We start from the raw sequence: 27893 nt of genomic DNA on the forward strand, positions 1-27893 counted from the left end.
TATCCCGGCGCCAGCCAAATATTGTAAAACCGCTGTGTTGACGTAATATATTAATCCATTGTACAGGTCAGGTAATATAGCGTTGCGGCGAGCAAAAGAATGCCAATTTCTCCAATGAAATGGGTTAGTGCTGTGGCAAATATGGCTAGGAACAAACGATCATACCATCTCCCTTGGCTCCTGCTGTGCTGATATGTTATCCTCAGCTGTCCTTAATGCAGGTCAAAAGCCTCCGTTGTAAGGGGCGAAACGCGTCAGAGGACGTCAACACAGCGGTTTTACAATATTTGGCTGGCAAGTCAGTACATGACATTCAACTGTCGTGTGGTGGTTATAGGATCAATATTCTAATTTGACTGCTCTGGGTTTTTTACCCCTTGTATTGATTTCATAAATTCATGCCATATTATGCACAAGTAGCGAAGTGGATTTTAGTGAAGAGATATATGCTTAATAGAGGTCTATTGTTTTGTGTATTGTATATTTTGAATAATGTGAGTTGTATTTGTCTGTAGATTATGTGTATTTGTAGTTGTGAATAAACATCAGATTAAAATTTAATATATTAACATATTAGTACATATTTCCTATTTTGGAGCCATGACTGATTTATGTATGCATGTGAAGTCTGCTATCTTGCGGTAGATCTATATATACTAGCGCAGTCTGCTACATATTGTATTTTTGAATTTCTGTTTCTGCCATATTGGGAACATTACCCTTTTGATCAGCGCATCATCATTTTTTGGTTTAATTTTGTTATATCTAGTATGTGCCAAATGAGTTTCTGAGTAGGTTTAAAAAACTATGTGGTAGAAGTCTGGGGAGCAGAGAATGTGTTGAAGAGTTTGGTAGCTGAATGTCAGTGACTATAGAGATAAGTAAATACACTTCTCTCTAGTTGGTAGTTATGACATGACCAAAATATACATAAGCTTGAAGAGGAAGGTAGAATTTTAGGCAAATGTTCTGGGCCAGTTTCCATTCTACACAGTGCACTTCAGTCTGCAAGAACCTGCATCCATTCTACACAGTGTACTTCATTATAAAAGTACCAGTATCCATTCTACGCAGTGCACTTCAGTCTGCAAGAACCTGCATCCATTCTACACAGTGCACTTCATTATAAAAGTATCAGTATCCATTCTACGCAGTGCACTTCAGTCTGCAAGAACCTGTATCCATTCTACACAGTGCAATTCATTATAAAAGTACCAGTATCCATTGTACGCAGTGCACTTCAGTCTGCAAGAACCTGTATCCATTCATAGCTGTGCACTCATTTAGTAAGACTCAGGACCTCATTCAGAGTCTCTCACTAGATGCGATCGCTCACCCCCAGCGTATGCAAATTTGTCAAAGTGACTCCACAGGAAGCGATCGCTCGCCAAGGCATATGCACACCAATCATGTCTTAGCGAGCGGCCAGCGTATGCCCAATAGCACAGGCATAGCCGCCCACCAGCACACGTCATCTCCAGGAAGTGTATTGAAACATTGTTACATCGAGGACAATCAGAAGCGATCGCAGCGCTTGTGGTTGCCTTACCCTACCGCAAGCACTGCGAGGACTTCAGTGTAAAAAACAGGCATGTGACGTGTACTATGCTGCTGCGTGTTGATTATGCACTCCTCTAAAATGGCGTTGAAAAACTCAGGCACGCCTGCGTTCGCACCTCCACTCCCCCATTATTAGTGTCCTGCCCCTGTTACCACCCACAGATGGCCTCTCCTGTTACTCATTTCACTGGGTTGTCTTTGCAGGGCAAGCGAGCGGCCTGCGATCGCAAAGAGTAGTTCACGCACGCGCATAACGAAGTGTGTGCATATGCAAACCATCGGGCTGCTTGCGAGCGCACAGCGCTAGCGAGAGGCTTGGAATGAGGTCCTCAGTGTGGTGTATTCCACTTCTAAAAGACTCTATTACTACAACGAGTGGAGCTTCCTTTCCTACAAGTTTCGTCTTCCACTCTATATGGTGTCTCTATACCGATACAGTTTTTTTTCTGGGACTGTGTGTGGGTCCTGTAGCTCTGCAGCACTATTTACCAGGCTATACACCGCAAACCCTGGTACTCAGTTGTTTTCAGTTGTTTCTATACTGAGTCTCCTCAGGCCTCCTAGCTTCCTTTATTCTCCCACCACCCAAGTCAACCCTCCAGTTCCTGATCCCAGTTCACAAAACCCTAGTGACCTGACACTCTCATTATCTTATCATTATTTCCTTACCCATTTATCACCACTTCACCTGACTGTCTTCATTACTCACCATGCCCCATTTGCCACATTATTTTGCAGAAGATTAAACTGGCTCTCCATATACTCCAGTTTCCAATCCAAACAATTAACCCTCACAAACAAAGCCTTCATGAATTTCAGATCTCATCTTCAATTACTATCCCTCATTCTCCCAGATCTGTAAATTCTCTCATTAGTAGTGCCCTTATTAAACTTTGTTTTAATTTATTTTCTCTTCCTTGAATATTCTTGTTTTATGTATACCCTGATTTACCCTGCTGCAGTTCACTGTGGGTGTCACAAATAAATGACAATAGCAGTAATAGAGATACTATTGTTTCCCCTTTTTCACTCTAGGTTGACTAATTTTAGTGCCTCCACTCAAGCTTAGGACCTCATTCAGACCCGCTCGCAAGCACTATGTGCTCGCAAGTGGGTCGATGGTGGGGCACTGTGCGCTTGCCGCGCACATGTGCAAGCCCCGTAGCAAGTGAGAAATTCACTCGCTCCGGGGTGCGCTACAAACGGGGCGGCTGTCGATGTTGATCAACAGCTCACCCCGTTTTGTAGGCAGGGAGGGGGGGTGGCAGGGAGGGGGGGTGGCTGGTCAAACGGAGGCGTTCCTGAAGGAACGCCTGCCGTTTGTGGGCGGCCCTACTGACATCACTTGTAGTAGTGAGCTTCCTGCTCTATTTGAGCAGGAGCTCCCTGGGACCCTACCACATTGGTCTCTTCGCAAGCCCGACGGTCATGATAATCGCGACCATCACCTGGCCGCTTGCAAAAGCTGTGGGTGGTCACCCACAGCTTAGCGAGCGGCCAGGAGACCGGGTTAAAAAAAAAAGGCCACCCTGATTCAGAGCGAGCGCTCGCTTTTTGCGAGCGCCTCTGAATGAGGTCCTTAGTGTAATAGTAAAATTGTGGTATTGGCCTGCTTGTGTAAGCCCATGTGTTTATTCTGAATATTATTTCATTATAAGGTTATATTGACATCAGTTAGTGACTATATACACATACAGGACCTCATTCAGAGCCGCTCGCTAGCGCTGTGTGCTCGCAAGCGGCCCGATGGTTTGCGAACATGCTTGCGCATGCTTCGTTCTGCACGTGCACAAACTACTCTGTGCGATCGCAGCCCGCTCGCTCGCCCAGCAAAGACAGCCCAGTGAAATGAGTGACAGGAGATCCCGTTTGGGGGTGGTAACAGGGGCAGGATACCAATAACGGAGGTGTGGAGGTGTGAATGCAGGCGTGCCTCGGTGTTTCAACGCTGTTTTTAATGCATGAATAATTAACAGTTAGCGCCATAGTACACGTCACATGTCTGTTTTTTACAATGAAGTCCTCGCAGTGCTTGCGGCAGAGTAAGGCAACCACAAGCACTGTGATCGCTATCGATGGTGCTCGATGTACCAATGTTTTAATACACTTCCTGGTGATGACGTGCGCTAGAGGGTGTCTCAACATATGCTAATGGGTGTCTGCATACATAGAGTGATTGCTTGCATAGCCAAAGTGGGTGTGCTTATGCCTTGGCGAGCGATCGCTTCCCATGCCGTCACCGTCACTTTGACAAATTTGCATACGCTGGATTCGAGCGATCGCATTTAGCGAGCGGGTCTGATTGAGGTCCACATTTCCTCCATCACCAACTTCCTCCTATGTTACTGTAGAGTACTTTTGTTCCTTCCCTCAGGTAAGGGATCGACATTTAAGCAAATTCGATACAATTAATAATGATTTCAATTTTCATTAAACTTTCCATCTGGACAAATAATAATTACTAAGCAAATAAACTTACATGTGAATGCCGCACAACATTACATGCTAATTAATTACAAAAGCTATAACAGTCCTTTCTCTTAATGAGACACAAACTAATTACATTTGATTTATAATACAAACACATTACATTTAATTTTGTACTCAACAACAGAAATTAGTCCTTCACTTTACAGTAATGCAATACTAAAAACCAATCTGTACTGTTTCTCTTTTTGTAAGAAGTCCGGAAGGACGGGTATAAATTAAGTCCACCTAAAGAAAGTTTCTAGATTCAAGCTGATAAAAAGCAATTTAGTCTTTTTTCCTTTTATTCCCCTCTTACATATGCATTCTGCCAAGGTATGCTTATGCTGCAAATACGTACACTATCCACTGCTGGAATCTCACTCCTGCAATTATTTAACCGTACTTTAATCCATTTCTGCTTGTGAGCCAGTAGCAGCGTTCTCCTGTCCCTTAGCTGGGGGATAGTTTGTTTCAATATTAGTAGCTATACACTGTTATTTATTTGTATTTAGTTATATCCTTTCCCTGTGGAACTTTTCAATATATACTGTAGGTGCTACGAGTCCATTCCTAATATCTATTACTAGCAAGGTTTATAATACAGAGACAGTGGATCAAGAACCTTTTGTGTTAGCTTTCTGCATTTGACAATTCATATAGCTATTTTGATACAACAGTTGTTTATTTGGAGGTGAACCACAGTCCCAGGGAATTGTTTGTATAAATTGAATGAAATTGGATTAAAGTTTAAAATCCCTGAAGTTAAGGTGACACTGTTGGCTGAGCTACAATTTTCAGTTCTCCCCCAACTTTCCCCTGCATTTCCCTGCTACAAAAAAATTGAGCAATGAACTGTGAAAAAAACACTATCAGCAGCCAGTGGCAGATCCGGGAAGGGGGGTGTAACACAGCCACTGTGCAGAGTGCACTGTAATGCAATGCAATGCAGCTCCAGACACAGGTCTCGGCAGCAACAAGGGAAGGGTTATAGATCTTTATTTATAAGATCTTTATTTGACAGCCCGGGGAACATGCTGTGCCGCACTGCAAAAAAAATGAATTTTTTAAGGGGGCATGGCCACGTCATCCGCGATTAGGCCACGCCCCCTGTGTAAAATCTCCACTGCTCTAGTGACTGGGACAGGTAGGTTGGTTTCTGGGGTATGTGTAGAAAGATAGTCCAAGTGGGCAAGTGAGCCTCCCAGTGACTGGTGCAGTACGGGGGTGCTGTCACCATGGATGTATATATATACAATCAGGTGCATAAATATTGGGACATTGACAGAATTTTCATATTTTGGCCTCTATTCACCACCACAATGGCTTTGAAATGAAACAAACAAGATGTGCTTTAACTGCAGACTTTCAGATTTAATTTGAGGGTAATTACATCCAAGTCAGGTGAACAGTGTACAAATTACAACGGTTTCTATATGTGCCTCTCACTTTTTAAGGGGCCAAAAGTAATGGGACTATCAACTCAAAAGCTATTTTATGGACAGGTGTGGGCTATTCCCTCGTTATTTCATTATCAATTAAGCAGGTAAAAGGTCTGGAGTTGATTCTAGGTGTGACATTTGCATTTGGAATCAGTTGCTGTCGACTCTCAATATGAGATCCAAAGAGCTGTCACTATCAGTGAAGAAAGCCATCATTAGGCTGAAAAATCAAAACAAACCCATCAGAGAGATAGCAAAAACATTAGCTGTGGCCAAATCAACTGTTTGGAACATTCTTAAAAAGAAAGAACGCTCCGGAGAGCTCAGCAACACCAAAAGACCCGGAAAACCATGGAAAATAACTGTGGTGGATGACAGAAGAATTATTTCCCTGGCGAAGTAAAACCCCTTCACAACAGTTGGCCAAATCAAGAACACTCTCCAGGAGGTAGGTGTAGGTGTCAAAGTCAAAAATCAAGACAGGACTTCACAAGAGTGAATATACAGGGTTTACCACAAGATGTAAACCATTGGTGAGCCACAAAAACAGGAAAGACCAGATTAGAGTTTGCCAAACAACATCTAAAAAAGCCATTACAGTTCTGGAACAACATCCTATGGACAGATGAGACAAATATCAACTTGTACCAGAGTGATGGGAAGAGAAGAGTATGGAGAAGGAATGATCCAAAACATACCACCTCATCAGTGAAGCATGGTGGTGGTAGTGTCATGCATGGGCATGTATGGCTGTAAATGGAACTGGTTCCCTTGTATTTATTGATGATGTGACTGCTGACATTAGCAGCAGAATGAATTCTCAAGTGTTTCGGGCAATATTATATGCTCATATTCAGTCAAATGCTTCAGAACTCATTGGATGGAGCTTCACAGTACAGATGGACAATGACTCGAAGCATACTGCAAAAGCAACCAAAACGTTTTTTAAGGCTAAAAAATGGAATGTTATGCAATGGCCAAGTCAATCCCCTGACCTGAATCCGATTGAGCATGCATTTCACTTGATGAAGACAAAACTGAAGGGAAAATGCCCCAAGAACAAGCAGGAACTGAAGACATTTGCAGTAGAGGCCTGGCAGAGCATCACCAGGGATGAAACCCAGCATCTGGTGATGTCTATGTGTTCCAGACTTCAGGCTGTAATTGCCTGCAAAGGATTTGCAACAAAGTATTAAAAAGTGAAAGTTAGATTTAGGATTGTTTAGTTTGTCCCATTACTTTTGGCCCTTTAAAAAGTGGGAGGCACATATAGAAACCGTTGTAATTCCTACACCGTTCACCTGATTTGGATGTAATTACCCTCAAATTCAATCTGAAAGTCTGCAGTTAAAGGACATCTTGTTTGTTTCATTTAAAAGCCATTGTGGTGGTGAATAGAGGCCAAAATATGAAAATTCTGTCAATGTCCCAAGATTTATGCACCTGACTGTGTATATATATATATATATATATATATATATATATTTATATTGTCAGCAGCTGCCTATTAAACTCTCCTATCACTCCATTTTTCATGAAAATGCTGCCCCACACTCTCCACTGTCAAACTGGCAGCTAATGTTGAAGCAGTGCTGGTAACAACTATATTCCCCTTCCCTTGTTAGCCATTAATGTCTCTCCCAGCTGACTAGCAATAGGCAGTTCTTTATTGTTCTACCATATAATATGTGTAGAGGCTTCAATTAAGCCTAACTTATATACTTCTATATTGTGGTTGCAAACTGCTGATCTCTTGTTATTGGGCAGATTAGCCCCTAACAGCTGAACCTGCCTCCTGTTAGGATGGCCCCCATAGGATTGGCTCTGAGTCTGCTGGCACCTCCTTATCTCTACATAGCAGCTGAAACGTCAGTCTCTGCTCCGTGACTAACCTCCGGCTAATCAGCTCTGTATTAAGCAGCCGCCACTGCCGCTGTCAACCCCGGTACCACTGGACTAAGTATCAGTTGCCCATAGCCATAGCTATAGCCATAGGCGCTTACCCCATTTAACATAGAATCTACACCCAAATCTATAAAATTTAGACTCTGGAATTAGTACAAGTCCATTGAAGGCAAGCATATAAAAGCACAGCCACAATTGCAGGCAAAATTCCTAATTGAGGTCATCTTTGGTTTCAAACTGAATGGTAAATATCTAATGATTACCACATCAGCCTCTATTTGGCCATGATCTTCATATTTGGTCCTTTTCTAACCTCTTCTGGCCATTTAATACCACCATGGACACTTCAGATCCTCTGCTTTCATGGCTTATTCTTTAGTGCTGAAAATGTAATGTTCATATACTACAGTATACGTAGAAATACAACTGATATTTCAGTGATTATAAAACTGGCAAAAGCAGCACTTTAGCAATAACTTGATATTTCTGCTGAGAAGTAAACTTCTGTTTTGCTTAGCTCATTTCAAAATATAAATCCCTGGAGCTTGCAGGGTACATAGATTTACAACCCTCCATAATGACAGAAGTAATCACAGTTGTTTACTCTTCCAGCTAAACAATATTCAATAATTAAGCTTTCCTTCAAACTGTGATCTTTATCAATATAGATGAGCTCAGTCACCAGATAGAAGACATGTACTTTGCTGTAGAGCCTGGAGGTCAAAATCAATTGAGATAAAAAAGGAATTGTTCTGATGAAAAGATCTCAGCTTTGGATACAGAGGTTAAACTATAGAGCACAAATGTTTCTTTTTCAGGGGGGAAATACTTTAATATTATGCAATCTAAAAACTAGACTGGGTCCTTATACTAAGTATGTGTACTTCTCTGAAGCTGAAACATGAATGACTTGATAATGTATAAACCCCACAAAAGTGTAGTGGTGTTGTTTGTGACACATTTTTAACTAAAACATACTGAATGAGCTTTCTATACTGAGAGCATTTTTTGATAGGTGCAGAGAGGGGAAGGGTGTCGTGTCTAGCCCAGCCAAGGTAGCATAGCAAAGCCCCCAATATTGTGTGGTCATGACCTCTCTAGAGACATGATGCCATTATGTGGGGGCTCAGCATCTCCATGAGGGCTGGATCTGCACTTTGAGATGGACCCAGAACTTTAATGATGGCCCTGGACTTGTTAGCAATTAGTACAATGTGTGTCCTATAGAACACAATATCAAAACCCGGGCATACATAAGGAGCATGAAAAGCAACAATACAGAGAATGCAATTTCTGCCGGAGTTACGGTGATCCCTGTCAGTGCCCACACCGCATCAGCCTAGTGATGATGTGCTGTGTCTTACCTTCCGGCCGGGTCCACTGGGCATGCGTGAGATCTCGCAAGCATCACGTTAACTCCCATGCAGAGCCCAGAGCCCAGCAGCCGCCTTAGCCAGGTACCATGCTGTCGCTGCTTTGGTGATAGGGGAACAACAGTGCCACTGACCATTCATATATTGGGTGACACATCGCCGCGCTATCTTGTAGATAGCAGCACAAATAATTTACCACCCAACCACACATTGATACACTGGGGAGAAGTGATATCAGTGCACATAATGTGTGCTGATACCACTAAACCCATAATGCCAGATAACACATCTCCCCCAGTGTTCCCTCAGAGCTCTCACTGCTCCTCATAGCTCTCACTGCCCCTACCATATCTCTGTCATTGACCCCTCATTGCCCTCTAACCTTATTGCTGTGGAATAGCTTCAACTGATGCTTCGCTGTGCGTTCTAACTCTTATGTTGCTCAGACAGGAAGTGAACATACTTCCTCTCTGAGCATGGGGTTGTGGGTCTACATGACTTCTCCTCGGATCTCTCAGGCATCGATTTAAAAAGTCAGATTAGCCTTAAGCTCTTGATGTGCAACTGACTAATGAAGCCCCCTCTTGCAGCCCCTGCAGATGCATCTCTATACCAGGCACCCATGGCACAATCCCCTTCACCCTGATTTCACCACTACCAGCAACAATTCAAAAATACAGTGTAATGCTAGGTATAATGTAAGTTAAATTATAGAGAGCAGGGAAAGAAAGACAAAATCTGACAAAGATAAAAACAAATGAAGTAAAGACTAGAGGACAGAAAGAGAGTACAGGGATGCTGCGTATATTTATCTTCTCTATGACATCTCTCTTATTTTAATTCCTCTTTTATTCACCACATAGCAGTCAATGCAATGAGTTTACATACAAAAGATGTATCAAGAGGGATCACTTATACTGATGCATACAGCATGACTGGCAAATAAGGAATTTATTTAAAGCAGAAAGAAAGATGATAATGAGGGATTAGAGGACTCCATCAATTAGTACACTAAGAGGAAACATTATAATCAGATTTAGAACATGTCAAATACATTTTGGATGCTATGTATTAAACATCCATTTTTTGTTATGGGGCATATAATTATTCTTATGTACTGTATGCACTGCTTATCACTTACTGCTATCTTCTGTCAAGGTAACCTTGACTGTTATCTATAGACATTGGGCCTGATTCACTACGGAACGCAATTCTGCTTATACGCATGCACCGCAGTTGCTAATATCAGCGGTGCTATTTAAATGTGTGCATTCACATTATGAACGCAGCCAGACATAAGGGCGCTCACTTCCCCTTACTCACATCCGTATAGTAGGGCAACATAGCAAAACAATCGGTAACATCGAGTAACATGCGTTCCACTGACCAACCCCCCCTCACCACAAAAGGCACTTGCTGCCAATCACTCTGCTCTGTGTCTGCGTAGCCTCTGCAAATGCAGTTCCCATTGCAATTGCTAGTTCGCGCACTGCGATGCATGCGCACTGCGAATTAATCGACTGATTATGTGAATATTAGCAACTGCGTTTCTTGCTGAATCAGGCCCAATATATTTCTCATATGTAAGTCATCTAGTCCACAGAAGGTTCTCCTTCTGTTTTCAGGATATAATGTTGTGGAAGACCTCAGGCCTTATTTAGATGAAGGAGTATATAGAAGTTGTCATTTCGCACCTTGGCAAAACCATGTTTGATGCAGGGGATGGGGGAATTTATAATGTGAGGGGGTTGCATTCTAGCTGTTCACTAAACCATAAGATAAAACAAATTGCACAGCATAATGGACCTATTTATCAAGTTTATTGGCAACTGAAATCATGTGGGCACAGCAGTTTCCACATGATTTAAGGCATTTGGTTTGATTCAAATCCCGAAAGCGGCAGCACGACAGAGGAGGAAATCCCGATCGTCCTAAAGGTAAGTATAAACTAACCTAATTCTACCCCCTAACCCTAACCCTCCCCTCACCCCCGTGCCTAACCCTAATCCCTCCTCTAAGTGCCTAAACCTAACCCCCCCTTCCCCGCCGCCTAAACCTAAGTCCCCTGGGGGGGTGCCTAACCCTAACCTCTCCCGGGGGTGCCTAACCCTAACCTTCCCCGGGGGTGCCTAACTCTAACCCCCCTTCCCCTAGCCTGACCCTAACCTCCCGGGAGGGGTGCCTAACCCTAAGTCCCCCCGGGAGCCCTAAACCTAACCCTCCCCCCCCGCGGCTGTCAGCGCCCGGCATCCCTTCAATCGGGATGCTGGGCGCCGGTCTCCCAGCGTCGGTAAAATGACAGGCGTCTAGATTTAGATGCCTGTCATTTAACCCTCGCCGGGATTAAGCAGTCGGGAAGCCGGTGGTCGGCATTGCGTCCGCCGCCTTCCTGAACGTATACCGATTTAAGGATCCCTGCAATTTACCAAAGCTATCTCTTGCGTTAAGCTAAGTAATGCAAAATACCGTAGTAGCCATTATTCACAATGTGGACTACAGTCTGTAGCAATTTACTGGGGTTTGGAAATCTTGTCTTTTCAGGCTATTATATCACTGATAAGGGATATTCTGTTCCCTCCTTGGCATACAGGAATGTGCGCATACGAGACCGATAGCCCTGAATGCCCAGAACAAACAATTTTCACCACAGAGACAAGCAAACATAGGAGTTTTAGGGGCATATGTATCAAAGCTTGATGTGAGATAAAATTGTGAGATATACTGTATATCACCAACCAATCAGCTTCTAACTTACATTTTACAAGCTATGTTTAAGAAATTATAGTTTGAAGCTGATTGGTTGGTGATATAAATGTCACAATTTTATCTCACATCAAGCTTTGATACATATGCCCCTTTAATGGGAGAAAGTCATTCTGGTACAGCCTCTATTTAGACGTGCTGTCTCAATATGATTTTATTGATAAATTGCATCTTTAATTAATATGTTAAAGGGGCAAAATTACAGATCTTAATAAATAGGCCCCTTAGTCTATTACCAGCAAAAGCAGGCAACATTTTCACTGCATGCAAAACAAAACTTTCATTTGCACCCCCTTGCATTGCAGTAAGTTTTATGCAAGTGAGAATTTGCAGCTTTTAGATATAGATTGACTACTTCATCTAAATTAGCACCATAATGTCCACATTTCTTTGTTGAATTGTTGCTTATCATTGAAAAAAGCAATTACAGACTAATCATTCAACAATTAAACACAAGTAATTTAGTTTTATTTAGCAAAGATAACATATAGATTTAATTGCTCAACTCAGGGCCTGATTCAGCTTTGGGAATAATAGAGTGAGAAACAGCACGTAACTGTGAACCAGGACAAACCATGTTGCAATGCAAGGGGTGCAAATACATACATTATTTTGCATGCAGGGTAAATACTGGCTGCTTTTGCATGTAGCCCACAAATACTGCACAGCTTTATTATTACACTGCAATTTAGATGTCAGTGTGGACACGCTCTTCCCAAATCTAAATCTCTCTGCATATTTTACATCTGCCCCACCTGCAGTGCAGCATGGTTTAACCAAGATGATCAGTTACGTGCTGTTTCTCACTCTATTCCCACAGCTGAATCAGTCCCATGTAAAGTCATCACATTTGAAACAATAGTGTGTGATGTTTGTTCAGACATTATGCACCATTTGCACACTAAAATGGTGTTGGTTTGTGTGCTAATGGCACAAAAAGGTCCATGCTTAGACAATTACTCTGATTTTGTTAAATAAGTAGTTTTTCAGAATAATGTCACAGTGAGTGTTTTACGAACATGGACATTTTAATCATTGCTGTTAATAATTCGACTTTTTGTGTTTAGCTCAATATATAATACTTCCAACAGAGATGTACAGAGAAGTATAAAACTATACAGGATTGAAAAGTGCAGCTATTTCATCACATGAATTATATCACACCTGTTATATTCTATATAACTCAATAAATTGATAAATAACATTTAAAAAACTTGTACCTGTTCCAAAATTGTATTTATTCTTTCCACTTCACAGTCTATTACAAATCTTTTCTCCTGACGTCTGTCCATTTCCTCTATGATACGTTTATATTCCTGAACATCTTTTATATTCCCCACTGATCTGGCTGTCACTTGCCAGTTGTTCTGTACGGCTGCCTCCATAATGGCCTGAAGAATAGAGAATCCTGGGGAAGAAAAATTACACAATCAGTCTATTTATTATTACATATATCAAATAAAAAACATTATTGCAAAATGGTTTTCTGGGAACATATATCAAAGGCACACCAGTCGCTCCTTGTCACTTCATAGGCTGTTACCCTTATTTTAGACCTCAATAAGAAATTTATATAGTTACATATTATTTCTTAGTAAAAATAATAAATATATGTGATGTGTTATGATGAGCAAATGCAGCTAAAAAGTAATAGAAATGCAGTATGGTCATTCTCACACACACAAAAGCCGTGCAGCCGTGTAATGCTCTACTGTATATAACAGTGCAAAACAGGTGCATGATGTCACTACAGGAAAAAAAAATTGTTTTACACTTTTTATTATTATATTACATTGTGTTGTGTTACCAATTAACAAATAACCCTCTGTTCAGATGTTACTCTGTACCTACTAACTACTTATTTTTGATACCCTTGAGGGAATGTTGCTTTATATTTAATACGCAATTACTATGCGCTCTCTCCATCTCTCTCTCTCTCTCTTTCTCTCTCTCTCTCTCTCTCTCTCTCTCTCTTTCTCTCTCTATTATATATAGTCTACAACAATAGGTGGCACTGAGACGTCTTCTCAATAGAATATATTCTTTAATACATCCAACGTTTCGAGCTGCTGCTCGTCATCAGTGAATGAACGGTTAAGGGAATTCTCATATTTAAGGGGATGGTGTATGTAGAAGATACAACATAAAAACTATTTTGAAACATGTGCCATCATTATTGCTGCATACTTATTATGTATACTTTTAAAATACATTTTTGGTTTAAAGATTTAAGGTATAGCAAGAGATTTTTTACCAAAAAAATAATAACCAAAAACAAGCAAAAAACAGTAAATTAATAATATGACTTACATCAATAAAATATAGTCAATAGATCTAATCTAAGATTGTATGCACTAAAATGTTACATTACTGTTCATTCACTGGTTGATTCACCATATATATATATATATATATATATATATATATATATATATATAACCTTAAAACCATTGACAGGAGAAGTGAATAGCATTTATTATCTCGTTACAATGGCAATCGTCAAGGGGTGGGCTATTTTAGGCAGCTAATGAAGATGATGTTTTGGAAGTAGGAAAAATGGGCAAGCATAAGTTTCTTAACAATTTTGACTTGGGACAAATTATGATGGCCAGATGACTGGGTCAGGGCATCTCCAAAATGGCAGTTCTTGTGGGGTGTTCCTGGTCTACAGTGGTTAGACCAACCAAAAGTGGTCCAAGAAGGACAACCGGTGAACCAGAAACAGGCTCATTGATGCGCATTGGGGAGCAAAGACTAGCCCATCTGGTCTTATCCCACAGAAGAGCTACTGCAGCACAAATTACAGAAAAGGTTAATGCTGGCTATGATAGAAAGGTGTCAGAACACACAGTGCAGCTTGCTACATATGGGGCTGCATAGCTGTAGACTGGTCAGAGTGCTCATGCTGACACCTGTCCAACGCAGAAAGCACCCACAGTGGGCACATGAGTGTCCGAACTGGACAGTGGCGCAATGGAAGAAGAAGGCCTGGTCTGACAAGTTATTTACCTGGCTCCAGAATGTACAATGGGAAAAAGGCAAGTGGTCGGAGGCAGTGTGATGCTCTGGGCAATGTCCTGCTGAGAAACCTTGGACCCTGGAATTCATGTGGATGTTACTTTGACATGTACCACCTACCTAAACATTGCTGCAGACCATGTACACCCCTTTATAGAAATGGTATTCCTCTAAATATGGAGGCCCCAGCTTGTAACTTACAGGATTTACAGGATCTTCTGCTAACATATTGGAGACAGATACCACAGGACACCTTCAGAGGTCTTGTGGAGTCCATACCTCAATAGGTCATAGCTGTTTTGGTGGCATAAGGGAGACTTGCACAATGTTAGACGGGTGGTTTTAACATTATGGCTGATTGTTGTGGCTGCAGCAAAGGAAGAAAACTTCTTACAGTAGGTGAGTGAGACAACTACCTAAAGGGAAGCAAAAAACAGAGCTGGACCCAGAATACATACGAGTACTCGTAAACAGCGTTAACCACTGGATTGCATTGTATTTGGCCATGAGACCTTTGAAGAGGAGGAGATTTTAACGCCATAGCGTGCATCAATCCAGTTGGTTGTGAGCTGCTTAAAACCAAATAGAATAAAAAATAATTAAAAATGGATATTTCACATAGGGGTTGTTTTGCTATTAAACCATCAGCTATAAGAACTAAATGTCTGACTCACTGCACTTTTCACTTTTGCACCTTGTTATTATATTTCTCAGCAGTAATTAGATTTCTGTAAAGTGTTAAAGACCCCACTAGGGAAAATATCTAATTTTTAAGATACAACTTCACAATATATTGTTTTTATCATTATTTATTTGGCCATGGCTTTCTTAGCTGACATAAAGTTAAACGGACAACAGAAATAATAAATATAATTTAACACACACAAGCATACTGAAGAGGTACAAAATTGCAATGCAGTAAGTGTAAACTACAGTATCCATATTTACATACTGTAGATGATCTATATTGTACAAAACATAGTAAAACAATATAGAACACAATGCAGACATTTTGATAATACAGCATTAACTGGTTTACAGTTAGCATTATAAAGCGAAAAGAAATAGTTATGTACAGTTGAGGTCATGCATGTACTGTCATTTAATTGGTTACAATGTCACACGCTGCAACATAATCAAAAATAAACATAATCAACACACGACATAGTGCAGTCTCAGTGATTACAGCAGCAGTTGTGACCTTGCGAGGAAGAGGTTGTGCTGTGCTCATCACAATAAACATAAAATAATTGTGTTTGTGTAATATCTGTACATACCCTAATGCTTTGCAATTCTACATTTCTGCAGCTGCTTCACTATTAAACTATGTTTACACAACACCAATGAAAATAACTCAGAAAATAGGAAGGATTTTTATTTTTTGTTTCAATAGAAAATGAAAGGCAAACTCGTCATGAAATATAAGTGTATTTTTAAAGACAAAAATGACCAGAAATATTGGCAAATACATATGTAGAGGTTTTAAGAATTTGTAAGATGTATTTTTTTTTTATAACATGTTTCTTGTGGTGGATGAGTTTTTAATATAAATTCCATACTTCCTGATTTGTAAGGGAAGTTGTCCTATTCTAGTGACATAGCACCATTAAAACACCTCTATGAGATTTCTCATACAATTAAACAACTTTAAAACACAAGTGTCTTAACATGAAGGGATATATTTACTATTTGGAGCTTATAAAAGCTGTTGCGTCTTTGGCTGTTTCAGCCGCTGGAATTAAATCATCACTGATATTAAATACAAAACTAGGCATGCTTTGTATTTAATACTATTGCCCCTTTAAATCCAACATCCAAAACCGCAGAAGAAGCAAAAGCTTTGAAAAGCGGTGCATAGAGTATTTACCCTGAAGTGTTTAATCTCTGTATACACTAGAACTGGGAAATGTTTCTAAACCTGTTTCATAATGGTTATGGCTCACGCTCCTAAGCATTGTAACTTAATATGGTTTCTAACCATGGCTCCTTATTTTTTGAGAATGTTGTATCTTGCTGTACCTACAGTAAATAAAACTGATCAAATCTGTTTAATAAGTATTTAGGAGAAAGACCCCAATGACCCCATTAGTCGTGTCAATGTCCTTTACCAATCACTGAGCTAATAGATGTCAGCAGTATAGTATAGTATAAGCAGCCTAATTAAAAGGTGCTCTCGTTTTGCATTGCTACAAGTTACATCACATGTGTTATACTTGCACTTAGGGGGTTCATATATCAGCAATCACAAAAATACGATATGCAGATTATGTGACTTTTTTCCCCCCAATTTAAAGATTCCCAAACCCACCAATCTGCGCCCATACATTATATCCAACATGTTGGACAACTTCACCAATTCCAATCACTTTGTGGTCAGACTCTGCAATCTGTGAACCCTATACATTGCAGATATGTTTACACAATCAATTGCAAAACACAGAATTGCCCCAATTATTTGTTGTTGTATGGGGGCCTTAACATGGGGTATGTAAAATGTGGTTTAGATCTTAATCTGGCTCTGTCACTTTGGATTTTTACCATTTAATTATTATAAACATTAAGTGATAATGACAGAATCATATCACTGTACAGTTGTCAGGAGCAGCTTCAGCCATGGAATGATCAACATTTACATCACGATGAGCCTTATTATCACTCTTAAAAAGCACAACATTGAAAGATGTACAATTAACATTTCATGCTGATTTTTATTTCTGAAAGCATCATCTGGTTTGTATGATCTTTCATGTTTCATGAAGCCTTTGATGATGTTCTGAGAATAGATTCCTGGTGACCTTTGTCCACTTACTACATACATAACTATCTCCATGTTGTCCATGTCACCAGGCTTGCAATAGCGACTGTGATTTTTCATAATGCATGACTTTCATTCTTGGAGTGGGATTTTCCCATGGCACCGTCTGATATGGTGAAATCTCTATTTTTTAGCCTATGATGATTTCCCTTTCCTTCCAGCTTCTTCAGAGTATCATTTTATTTGCATTTGTGAGAGAATTGGACCGGAGACTCTCAGATGTGATTAGTGGGGCAATTTTTTGAACACTTTTTATGTGGTTGCTGAATGACAGCTTCAATCCGGGCATTACTGTTTCTTCCTCATTATCATAACTTGATACTGCTTTGCAAACACTTTCTAAAATAAATTAGTTGTATAACTCCATTTTGTGTGTCTGTTTCACCAGAATCCTAAGCTATCTTCTTAACCTCACTAGCCTCTTCTACCTAATAACTTAGTTACCACTACACTAGTCAGGAGCCACAAATTTACATAGTCAATATGCATCATATAGAACGTGTCCCCATCACTATCTCTTGGCACCCATATGCCATATAAAAGCCCAAGACTGCAAAAATACTATATGACTGCTAATGTCCATAATAATTTACAATAAGGGGGCATTATTTCTTATAATACATAATTTTCCCAAAGATCATTTGAGTAATTACATTGGACTTTACTGATTATAAGCTCTGACATCAGACCTCAATGCATATATAGATATTATTCACAGTAGTTTATACATATATTAACGTTAAAGGTGGATATATAACAACTCAAATGGATAAACAAGGAAACATAATAATTAAAATCAATAACACTGTCTCACAGAAGAAAAGTAAAAAAGAACACCTGACCAAAACAAATAGGTTTTCAATTTTAATCAATTTACTTGCTTCATCAACTACAGTAATACTCCTACTGCAAATGATTTTAAAGAAATTCCCTAATCCCGTAAGGATAAAAAAGAGATGAGCAGTTTAAAAATTACCCTCAACCAAAAGTGAAATATCAAGTCAGAAATTGCAGATTTCCAGAAGAAGCTTGAGTGGAAAAAGAGAAAGAAAAGCAAGAACCAAAAAGAGGATGACAATTTTAATGGTAGATTTTGCTCCAACTAATATACAAACTAAGAAAATTATTTATATAGTGCACACACACTGCTCAGTACTTGAAGAGCATATTTAGCCATCTACATCAGTCTCTGCCTCAAAAGTGCTTACAGTCCTACCATTTTTCAAACACATCCTGTAAAAAGATTGTTAGGAGCTGATTGGTTGGTACTTTATCTATCTCTGCTTTATCTCTCTCCAAGCTTTGATACATCTCCCTCATACCTTACCACACATAATACTAGCTGACCGTTTGGCTTTCTTCTCCGGGAGGAGGCAGCCAGGTCAGCACTGCGGGTGGCGGTGCTTGGCAGAGGTGGGTAGGTCTGGGAGTGGCAGGACACAGGGCTTGGCAGAGGTGGACGGATCTGGGGGTTTGAAGATGCAATCATGTCATTGTAGCCCACCCCCACCATGCAATGCTGAGCTTACCGGAATTGTGGAGTGGGGGACGGAGCCAAGATGAAGTGATTCAATGCAAATTGGGTTATCGACTGCCTGTGCCATCCACTTCACTGGGGAAGTAAGTGGCTGCATACAGCATACAATTTTACCCCTTTAGTTTTGCAAGAGCCCCGTACTACTCATTACTGGGCTCAGTCCTCCAGGGGGGGAGGGGCTTGAAGAAATTATCATACACAGCATCATCCCATTGCTGAGTAGCACTGAACACAACTTTTAATTCATTATGTAAAGAAGGCACAGCTATTGATTATCTAAAGGTGACACTACTATTAGTTATCAATGTAAAGGGGGCCCAATGTTAATTATACATTGTACTACTATTTGATATTTTTGTAAAGGCTGTACTGCTATTTATGAATTTTTATAAAAGTATTTAATTATTAATTTTATAAAGGGGGTAAATTGTGACATAGGTCGCTGCTAACAAGTTTTATCTGTAGAGCAAAATTCAGTTGTTGAAAAGTTGCCTCCAGGTTTTATTTCACTCTTATTATTCTATGTGCTTTCCCACATCATCGCTTCCCTTGCTGGTATGCTTATGAGTATTTTGGTGGAGGCTCGCAAACGGTCGGTCCATATTATAGTATGTACCAGGGCAGAATGGCAGACAAGGGAAATCCAGGATACAAAGGTCAAGGCAGAATCAATGGTCAGAGTAATTAGATTGCAGTGAGAATTAACCAACTAGATAAACAAGAAGCACTTGCAATAATCAAGCATTGTGATGCAGGGCAGGTTTCCTTAAATGGCCTGGAGGATGTAATTCTGGCAATGTGATAAAAGGCCATAGCAGTGTAAATGTGCTGTGGCACGAGGGAGGCAGAGGTAGTGAACTACATTACCATGATCTATACCAGTAGCCAAGCCAACAGAACCAACACCTGCAGCAGGTAAGAGCAGCACCACGATGCAGTCTCTGAAAGTCACACAAAACTGTCCTTTGACGTTCTGGCATTGCAGCCTACAGTATATCATTACTGAGTATAAGTTAATGCTACTTGTGACACTTTGCGCTGATATGGAACTTGTAGTTACTGAATACGGTATATGACTATCCATCTACAATATTTACATATGTGTAAGTGGAATCGGTATGAAATACCGTCGGCTGCATGGCTGGCGGTTCAATTCCCGGCAGCGGCAGCCCGACAGATAGACAGATCCCGGCAGCGGCAGCCCGACAGCATTGGAAATCTAGATCGTCCTCAGGTAAGTATATACTAACCTAACCTAACCCCCCTAACCCTAACCCTCCTTAGGGGTGCCTTACCCTAACCTCCCCCCCAAGTGCCTAACCCTAATCCCCCCTGTAAGTGCCTAATCCTAACCCCCCCTTCCCTGCTGCCTAAACCTAAGTCCCCCAGGGGGGTTCCTAACCTTAAGTCCCCCCCAGGGGTGCCTAACCCTAACCGTCCCTCCCCCTAGCCTAACCCTAACCCTCCCTGGGGGGTGCCTACCCTTAAGTATCCCCCAGGAGTGCCTAACCCTAACCCTCCCTCCCCCTAGCTTAACCCTAACCCTACCTGGGGGTTGCCTAACCCTAAGTCCCCCCTGGGTGCGCTAAACCTAACCCTCACCCCCCCATGGCTGTCTGCTCGCGGCGCCAGGCATCCCTTCAATCGGGATGTCGGGTGCCTGTCTCCCGGCGTCGGGAAAATGACAGGCATCTAGTTATAGACGCCTGTCATTTAACCCACACCGGGATAAAGCAGTCAGGAAGCCTGCTGTGGGGATCACGTCAGCCATTTTCCCTATTGCATCCCGTGTAAGTTGCAGGTCTGTAGCTAGGGTAGTGCGGCTGGTGCCATCGCCCAGGGCACCACAGGTCAGGGGTCGCTGTTTGGGCCTGTCAAATGTCTGATTATTATTTTTCTCACCTCTTATTTCATCCCCAGCATCTCCTGGCCTCCACTATCTCTTCCCTGGCCATTTCCCATGAGGCCATTCCCCTTTTTTGGGTGCATTATGTCCCTTTAAAAAATGAGGGGGGCGCCAATGCTCTATCTGGCACAGGGCACCAAAAAGTCTAGCTACGGCTCTGGTAAGTTGGTTGCTATTTTGTTTGCATGCTGCATGCTATATAAGGGATACATCATTGTGTGGTTGTATTGCTTTGACATTGTTCTTGATATAGATTGATCATATTTGTTACATTTTTTGTTACTGTTTTCTAATTGTAAAGGGGGTACAAAAATGAATAGGAGAAATGGAAGAAAGTAAACTGTGAAAAATACAGCAGAGAGTGCATTTGCATGGGTTGTCTATGGGATGCTGGGTATGGATTATTTCTTGATAGATACATAGAATACCCATTTCTGTTTGATCTTGAGGGGTGCATGATGAATATATAGGATCTGTCACGATCACAGTCATTTGATTGTTTTCATTTTTCTATTGTCTGTTTTGCACTTTACGTTCATGTTTGCGTATTTCTTACTTGGCAGTATTATTTTAACTTGATTAATAAAAGGTATATTTTAATTTAAACCAGATTTCATTCCACTACCAGAGTGTGCCCCACTATAGGAGTCTTTCTTCTTCTTTCTTTTTAGAATGCTGCTTTGTCAGATGACTCTGTCGACATTATGAATGTCAACATATCATACCACACCCAAATATATGATGTTAATGATGACAGGAATATCTACACTCAACATATTCACTACTGTAATTCTTACACAATGTGAGTGTCATAAATACTTCCTCTTTCAACTATATTACAAGTAATGTAAAATATATTTCACTTAAACTATATTGCTGTTTTGGTATGAGAACAGATTAGTCTTAGAATACAGTGTTTAGCTGCTTGTTTTAAATGTACAGGATAATCATTCTGCTTATTCTAAAGCACCATATTGCTTAAATGTACTGCTGGCAAGATGTATTTTACAAGTAGGGGTATTGATTAACAAAAGTTATGGATCAGAAATAATATCATTTTGAAATACTTGTGTGCTCATTTGTAGCACTTCTTTGTAGAAAGGTTACATTGTGGGTCAGAACCAACCAATATGTGATATAGTTCATTATTTTGAAAGCACCATAAGTGTACATCTGCGTTTGACAGCGACATCTGTTTTAGTAGCATTCCACACCTGCACCATCTGGTGAGTAATTTGTATTCATTTTATGGCTCTTTTTAACTAACTGAATGTGTGTGTACAATGTATATTCAATTATTTTCTCCATTATTATGAGTGAAAGTCCAGTTTTTAAAAACAAACTTATTTTCAACAATAGCTGTAATGTATCATTGGAGTCCTATGATGGTAATTAGGTGTAATGGCTGGAATTTAAAAATCTGCTCAGAGAGACAGACATCAGTACAGTACAGAGCTGTACTGTTGGTCACTTCTTAGCAATGAAAAACATTTCATAATAGGTTTGGTACTGTATTGGAGCAGGAAGCAGATATATGAAGAACAGGTAGGTATAATTGACACAAGCTTTTAAATATAAGCTAGACAATGTAATTAACTGTCTATAATACTTATAAGGGGTTGGGTATGAAATCCGCCGGGTGAAAAGCCGACGCCGGAAGCCTGAAAGACCAGAATCCCGACAGGGCAGTTAACCCTATCCTTCTCCACTCCCCCTAACCCTCCCTTAGGGGTGCCTAACCCTAAAACTCCCAGAGTGGTGCCTAACCCTAAGTCCCCCCAGGGGTGCCTAAACCTTACCCCCTCTTCCCACACCATAAACCTAACCCTCCCGGGAGGTGCCTAACCCTAACCTCTCCTTGGTGGTGCCTAACCCTAACCCCCCCTTCCCCTAGTCTAACAATAACCCACCCTGGGGGTGCGTAACCCTAAGTCCCCCCAGGGTGCCTAAACCTAACCCTTCTCCTCTGCGACTAACGCTAACCCTGTCCCCGCTTACCTTCATTTGGGAAGCTGTCTGTCGTGATATTATCACACCTGCAAAAAATTATCGCCGATTTTTCATTGAAACATGAAGAAAACTTTTCTCCATTTTGAAAAATGAGGAAAAATGTGCAAAATCCCTATTTTTGGGTAAAAGTGTGGGGATTTCTTTCAGAACTCTTTGGACAGCACCACTAATGATACTTTAGCAAAAAAAAATTCGTAAGTTGTGTACTTTGGTGAAAAACGACCACTGAAATTTCAGTCAATATTTTTTTTTTCATGACAAATGCGTTTAATGTATTGGGTCTGGTATTTCGAAGGGCCATAAGGATGCATCAAGTGTTTTAAACAATGCACGTGGCTGGCGCAGGCAATTTTTAGTGGTTTTAGAAAACTACCTGCGCCCAGTGGCATCACAAGGCGGGTGCGGGGGGTGCGGACCGCACCGGGTGTCACCCTCCATCCAAAGGGGTGACACCAAAAACCGCACACTCCCCTACCGTCACAGTAGCTGCTGCAAGGTCATGGGCAGGAGATCCGCCTGCTGCCCGCCCACTCTCCCACCCTCTCCATGGCCACCGCCCTTCCCGGCCCCTGTGCTTAAAAGAGTCTTTTTTTTTTTTAAAGAAGGCGCGCGGCGTGTGACGTCATGGCGTCACACTGCGCCACCACTGTGGTGGAAGAGGAGTCCGCTGCCCGCCTGCCGCCATTGCCTGTGGAAGAGAGGAGCCCGCTGCCCGCCCACCTGCCCGCCTGCCTGCCATGGCCGCCATTGGAAGTTAGGAGTCCGCTGCCCACCCACCGCCGTCGCTGGAAGAGAGGAGCCAGTCAAGAAGAGGTAAGGGAAGCAAGAGGGGAGCTGGCTGGCTGGGGACAGCAGAGGGGGAGCTGGCTGGCTGGGGACACAAAAGTTGGGGTGGTTGGCAGTCTGGGCTGGCTGGTTGTGGACACAAAAGGGGGGACTGGCTGACTGTCTGGAAGCAGAAAATGGAGTCAGGCTGTCTGGAAACACAGAAGAGGGGGCAGGCTGTCTGGAGACACAGAAGGGGGGGCGGGCTGTCTGGGGACACAGAAGGGGGGGCGGGCTGTCTGGGGACACAGAAGGGGGAAGGCTGTCTGGAGACACAAGGGGGGCTGTCTGGGGGCACAGAAGGGGGGCTGGCTGTCTGGGGGCACAGAAGGGGGGCTGGCTGTCTGGGGACACAGAAGGGGAGCTGGCTGTCTGGGGACACAGAAGGGGGGCTGGCTGTTGGGGACACAGAAGGAGGGCTAGCTGTCTGGGGACACAGAAGGAGGGATAGTTGTCTGGGGACACAGAAGGGGGGAGCAGGTTGACTGGGGACACGTGCTACTTTCTGTGGGGGAGCAATGTTATTTATCTCCTGGGGGGGGCGACTGATGGTGTACCTTGGAAATGTTAACAGGTCTTGTTATCCCTAATCCTATGGTTAGGTTAACGTTATTTATTCATAAGGTAGTCTTTTCATTTGAGACCATGCCCCTTATCGTGAGACCACATTTACTATCTTTTTTTGTGGGAGGGGGGGCGTATTTTGGAGGTTTGCACTGAGAGCTCCAGCCAGTTGAAACGGCCCTGCCACTGTGCCTGCAAGCAGGGATAGGCTCATCGGCCAGTCTAATGTTCAGTCTGGATTGGTACTGTTGTGTTATGCGGCTATGCTGCCATCATAGTTAGTGCCCGCTGTATCTTGCCAATGCAGAGCTACAGGTCCCGTGAGATGATGATGTCATCATCTCACGAGTCCCTCTCTCTCTGCTCATGCCCGCCGGCATTCTGGGAGGAGCACTGCAGTGTGAGTACTGGAGTGCGTGACTGGTAAGGGGGGAGGGAGCGAGGAGCTGTGCACCTTGGATCCGATTTTTTTATTTATTTATTTTTGGGTGGAGGGGGGGGTGTCACCATGAGTTATAACACTGGGTGACACCAACCCTAGTGACGCCTCTGCCTGCGCCAGCCATGTACAATGAATAAAACACTTGACGCATCCTTACAGCCCTCCGAAATACCAGACCCAATACGTTAAATGAATTTTCACGAAAAAAAAAATGACCGAAATTTCAGCAGTCGTTTTTCGCCAAAGTACACAACTTACGATTTTTTTTTATTAGCTAAAGTATCATTAGGGGGGCTGTCCAAAGGTTTCTGAAAATCCCCACATTCTAACCGCAAAATAAAGGTTTTTCACATTTTTTTTACCTGCCCTAGGCAGGAGAAAAGTTTTCTCCACTTTTTAGGTGAAAATCGACTGTTTTTTCGCAGTCGGCGAAATCGGCTGCAAAATCTGCCAATTGGTTGGCCAATTTCACCAACGGAGGTGAAATCGTCCGATTTCACCTCTAATTGAATTCACCCCTAAGTCAGGATTTGGAGGCCGGGATTCCGCCAGATGGCTTCCTGTGTGTCGGTATTCTAACTACATCCCTTTAAGCTTATCTTTATTTGTTCAATTGCACACAGATTTAGAAGTTTGTATTGGCATATCAAGGCAGTCTTTTTGCATATGACACTGATTAGCCATGACCTTAGAACCACATGCCCAATATTGTGTAGTGTCCTGTGATATCTGGCACTAAGACGTGCCAGATATCACAGGACACTACACAATATTGGGCAGATCCTTTAAGTCCTGTAAGTTTCACGGTGAGGACTCCATGGCTCAGACTTATTTTTCTATCACATACCACTGATGCTTTATTGGAATGAGACCTAGGGAATTTGGAGGCCAAGTCAACACCTTGAACTCTTTGTCATGTTCCTGAACAATTTTTGCAGTGTGGCAGGGCACATTATACTGTTGAAAGATGCCTCTGCTATCAGGGAATACCACTACCATGAAGGGGTGTACTTTGTGGTATGGTCAAAGTAACATTAACATGCATTCCAGGACCCAAGGTTTGCCAGCAGAAGATTGCCCAGAGCATCACACTGCCTCCGACCACTTGCTTTTTTCCCATAGAACATTCTGGTGCCATCTCTCCCCCAGGTAAATGACGGACCCAACCACATGATGTAAAATAAATATGATTCATCAGATCAGTCCATCTTCTTCCATTCCTCCATGGTCCAGTCTGGACACTCATGTGCCCACTGTAGGTGCTTTCTGAGTTGGACAGGGGTCAGCTACGCAGCCCCATATATAGCAAGTCTCACTGTTCTGACACCTTTCTATCATAGCCAGCATTAACTTTTTCTGAAATTTGTGCTACAATAGCTCTTCTGTGGAATAGGACTAAACAGGCTAGCCTTTGCTCCCCATGCGCATCAATGAGCCTGTCGCTGATTCACCTGCTGTCCTTCTTGAACCTCTTTTGGTTGGTACTAACCACTGCAGATCAGGAACAGGGTGTTCATGGTCTGCAGTGGTTAGTACAAACCAAAAGTGGTCCAAGACCTGCCATTTTGGAGATGCTCTGACCCAGTCATCTGGCCATCACAATTTGGCCCAAGTCAAAGTCGCTCAGAACCTTATGCTTGCCCATTTTTCCTACTTCGAAAACATCAACTATCCTGCTGAAAGAGGCCACAGGAATTTCTGTTGTCATCTATATAGAACGAATGAAAGTCCGCACAGACCTTAAATAACCATCATCCTTCCCCAGTTACCCAAAATTATATCTAATTTTACTGTATAGGAAAGGTGCTCCCAAGAATATACATAGACGTTAATTATCAAGAAAGAAACAAGTTTTCCCAATATGAGTCACTCATGGATTGATATTTAAATATCTTTAAGTCAAAAAAGTGATCCCCCCCCACTAATTTTAAAACATAACTTTTATTACATCTTTAGAATCAAAACAGCAAAATATTATTTATATATTTAAAATTTTATTTAAAATAGCATAGAACGTGGTTTAAAACCAGTGCTTTCACACATATATAATTAATATATCACAACTATTAATTGCTTTATTACAATTCTTATAAAGCAATCAATAGATGTGATATACTTTGGAATTAAATATTCATTCTAAAAATATAATAAAAGTTATGTTTTAAAATTAGTGGGGGGGGTAACTTTTTTGATTTAAAGATATTTAAATATCAATCCATGAGTGCCTCCTATTGGGAATACTTGTTTATTTCTTGTTAATTCATTTCTGTTGCCATGAAAGGGTGTACTTGGTCTGCAACAATGTTTAGGTAGGTGGTACGTGTCAAAGTAACATCCGCATGAATTCCAGGACCCAAAGTTTTCTGGGAGAAGATTGCCCAGAGCAACACACTGCCTCTGTCGGCTTGCCTTTTTCCCATAGTGCATACTGGTGCCAACTCTTCTTCAGGTAAACGACGCACACACATCAAGGCATCCACATGATGTAAAAGAAAATGTGATTCATCAGACTAGGCCACCTTCTATCTTTGCTCCATGGTCCAGTGGACAGGGGTCAGCAAGGGACACTCTGACTGATCTGCGATGACAACACCCTAATATGCAGCAAGCTGTGATTCACTGTGTGTTCTTCTGACACCTTTATATCATAGCCAGCTTTAACTTTTTTTCAGAAATTTGTATTCCAGTACCGTATCTCTTCTGTAGGATAGCCAAAATATGGACTAGCCTTTGCTCTTCATGTTCATAAATAAGCCTTGGGTGCCCATGATTTTGTTGGGCACCCAACAAGCTGGTCAACTGCTTGTCCTTCCTTGGACAACTCTTCGTAGGTACTAACCACTGCATACTAGGAACACTCCACAAGACCTACCACTTTGCAGATGATCTGACCTAGTCATATAGCCATCACAATTTGGCCCTTGTCAAAGTAGCTAAGTTCCTTATGCTTGGCCATTTTTTCCTGTTTCCAACACATCAACTTCAAGAACTTAGTGTTCACTTGCTACCTAATATATCCCACCCCTGACAGGTGTCACTGTAACGAGATAATCAATTTTACTCACTTCACCTGTCAGTGGCTTTAATATTATGGCTTATGGATATATATATTTTGTGGAATTGGTATGTTATACCGCCGGACCTTAGCCCGGTGGATGAAATACTGACGCCAAAAAGCCAGCATCAGAAGATCCCGACAGAGGTAAGCAAATCACCTAATCCTTACCTCTCCCCCACAACCCTAGCCTTTCTTTAGGGGTGCCTAAC

General features: G+C 41.7%; 1 protein-coding gene across 1 annotated transcript in view; it reads right to left on the reverse strand.

Annotated features, from left to right (window-relative positions):
- Window positions 1–27893, reverse strand: part of GRIA3 (glutamate ionotropic receptor AMPA type subunit 3) — a 393493-nt gene that overhangs the window by 127862 nt on the left and 237738 nt on the right. Inside the window, exon 4 of the mRNA XM_088478220.1 lies at window positions 12730–12917. Within this exon, the coding sequence (XP_088334346.1) occupies window positions 12730–12917 (188 nt within the window). The remainder of the gene's footprint in view (window positions 1–12729; window positions 12918–27893) is intronic.

Source organism: Taudactylus pleione, unplaced genomic scaffold (assembly GCF_031769625.1).
Source record: "Taudactylus pleione unplaced genomic scaffold, aTauple2 ptg000211l, whole genome shotgun sequence".
NCBI classification, from domain to species: Eukaryota; Metazoa; Chordata; class Amphibia; order Anura; family Myobatrachidae; genus Taudactylus; species Taudactylus pleione.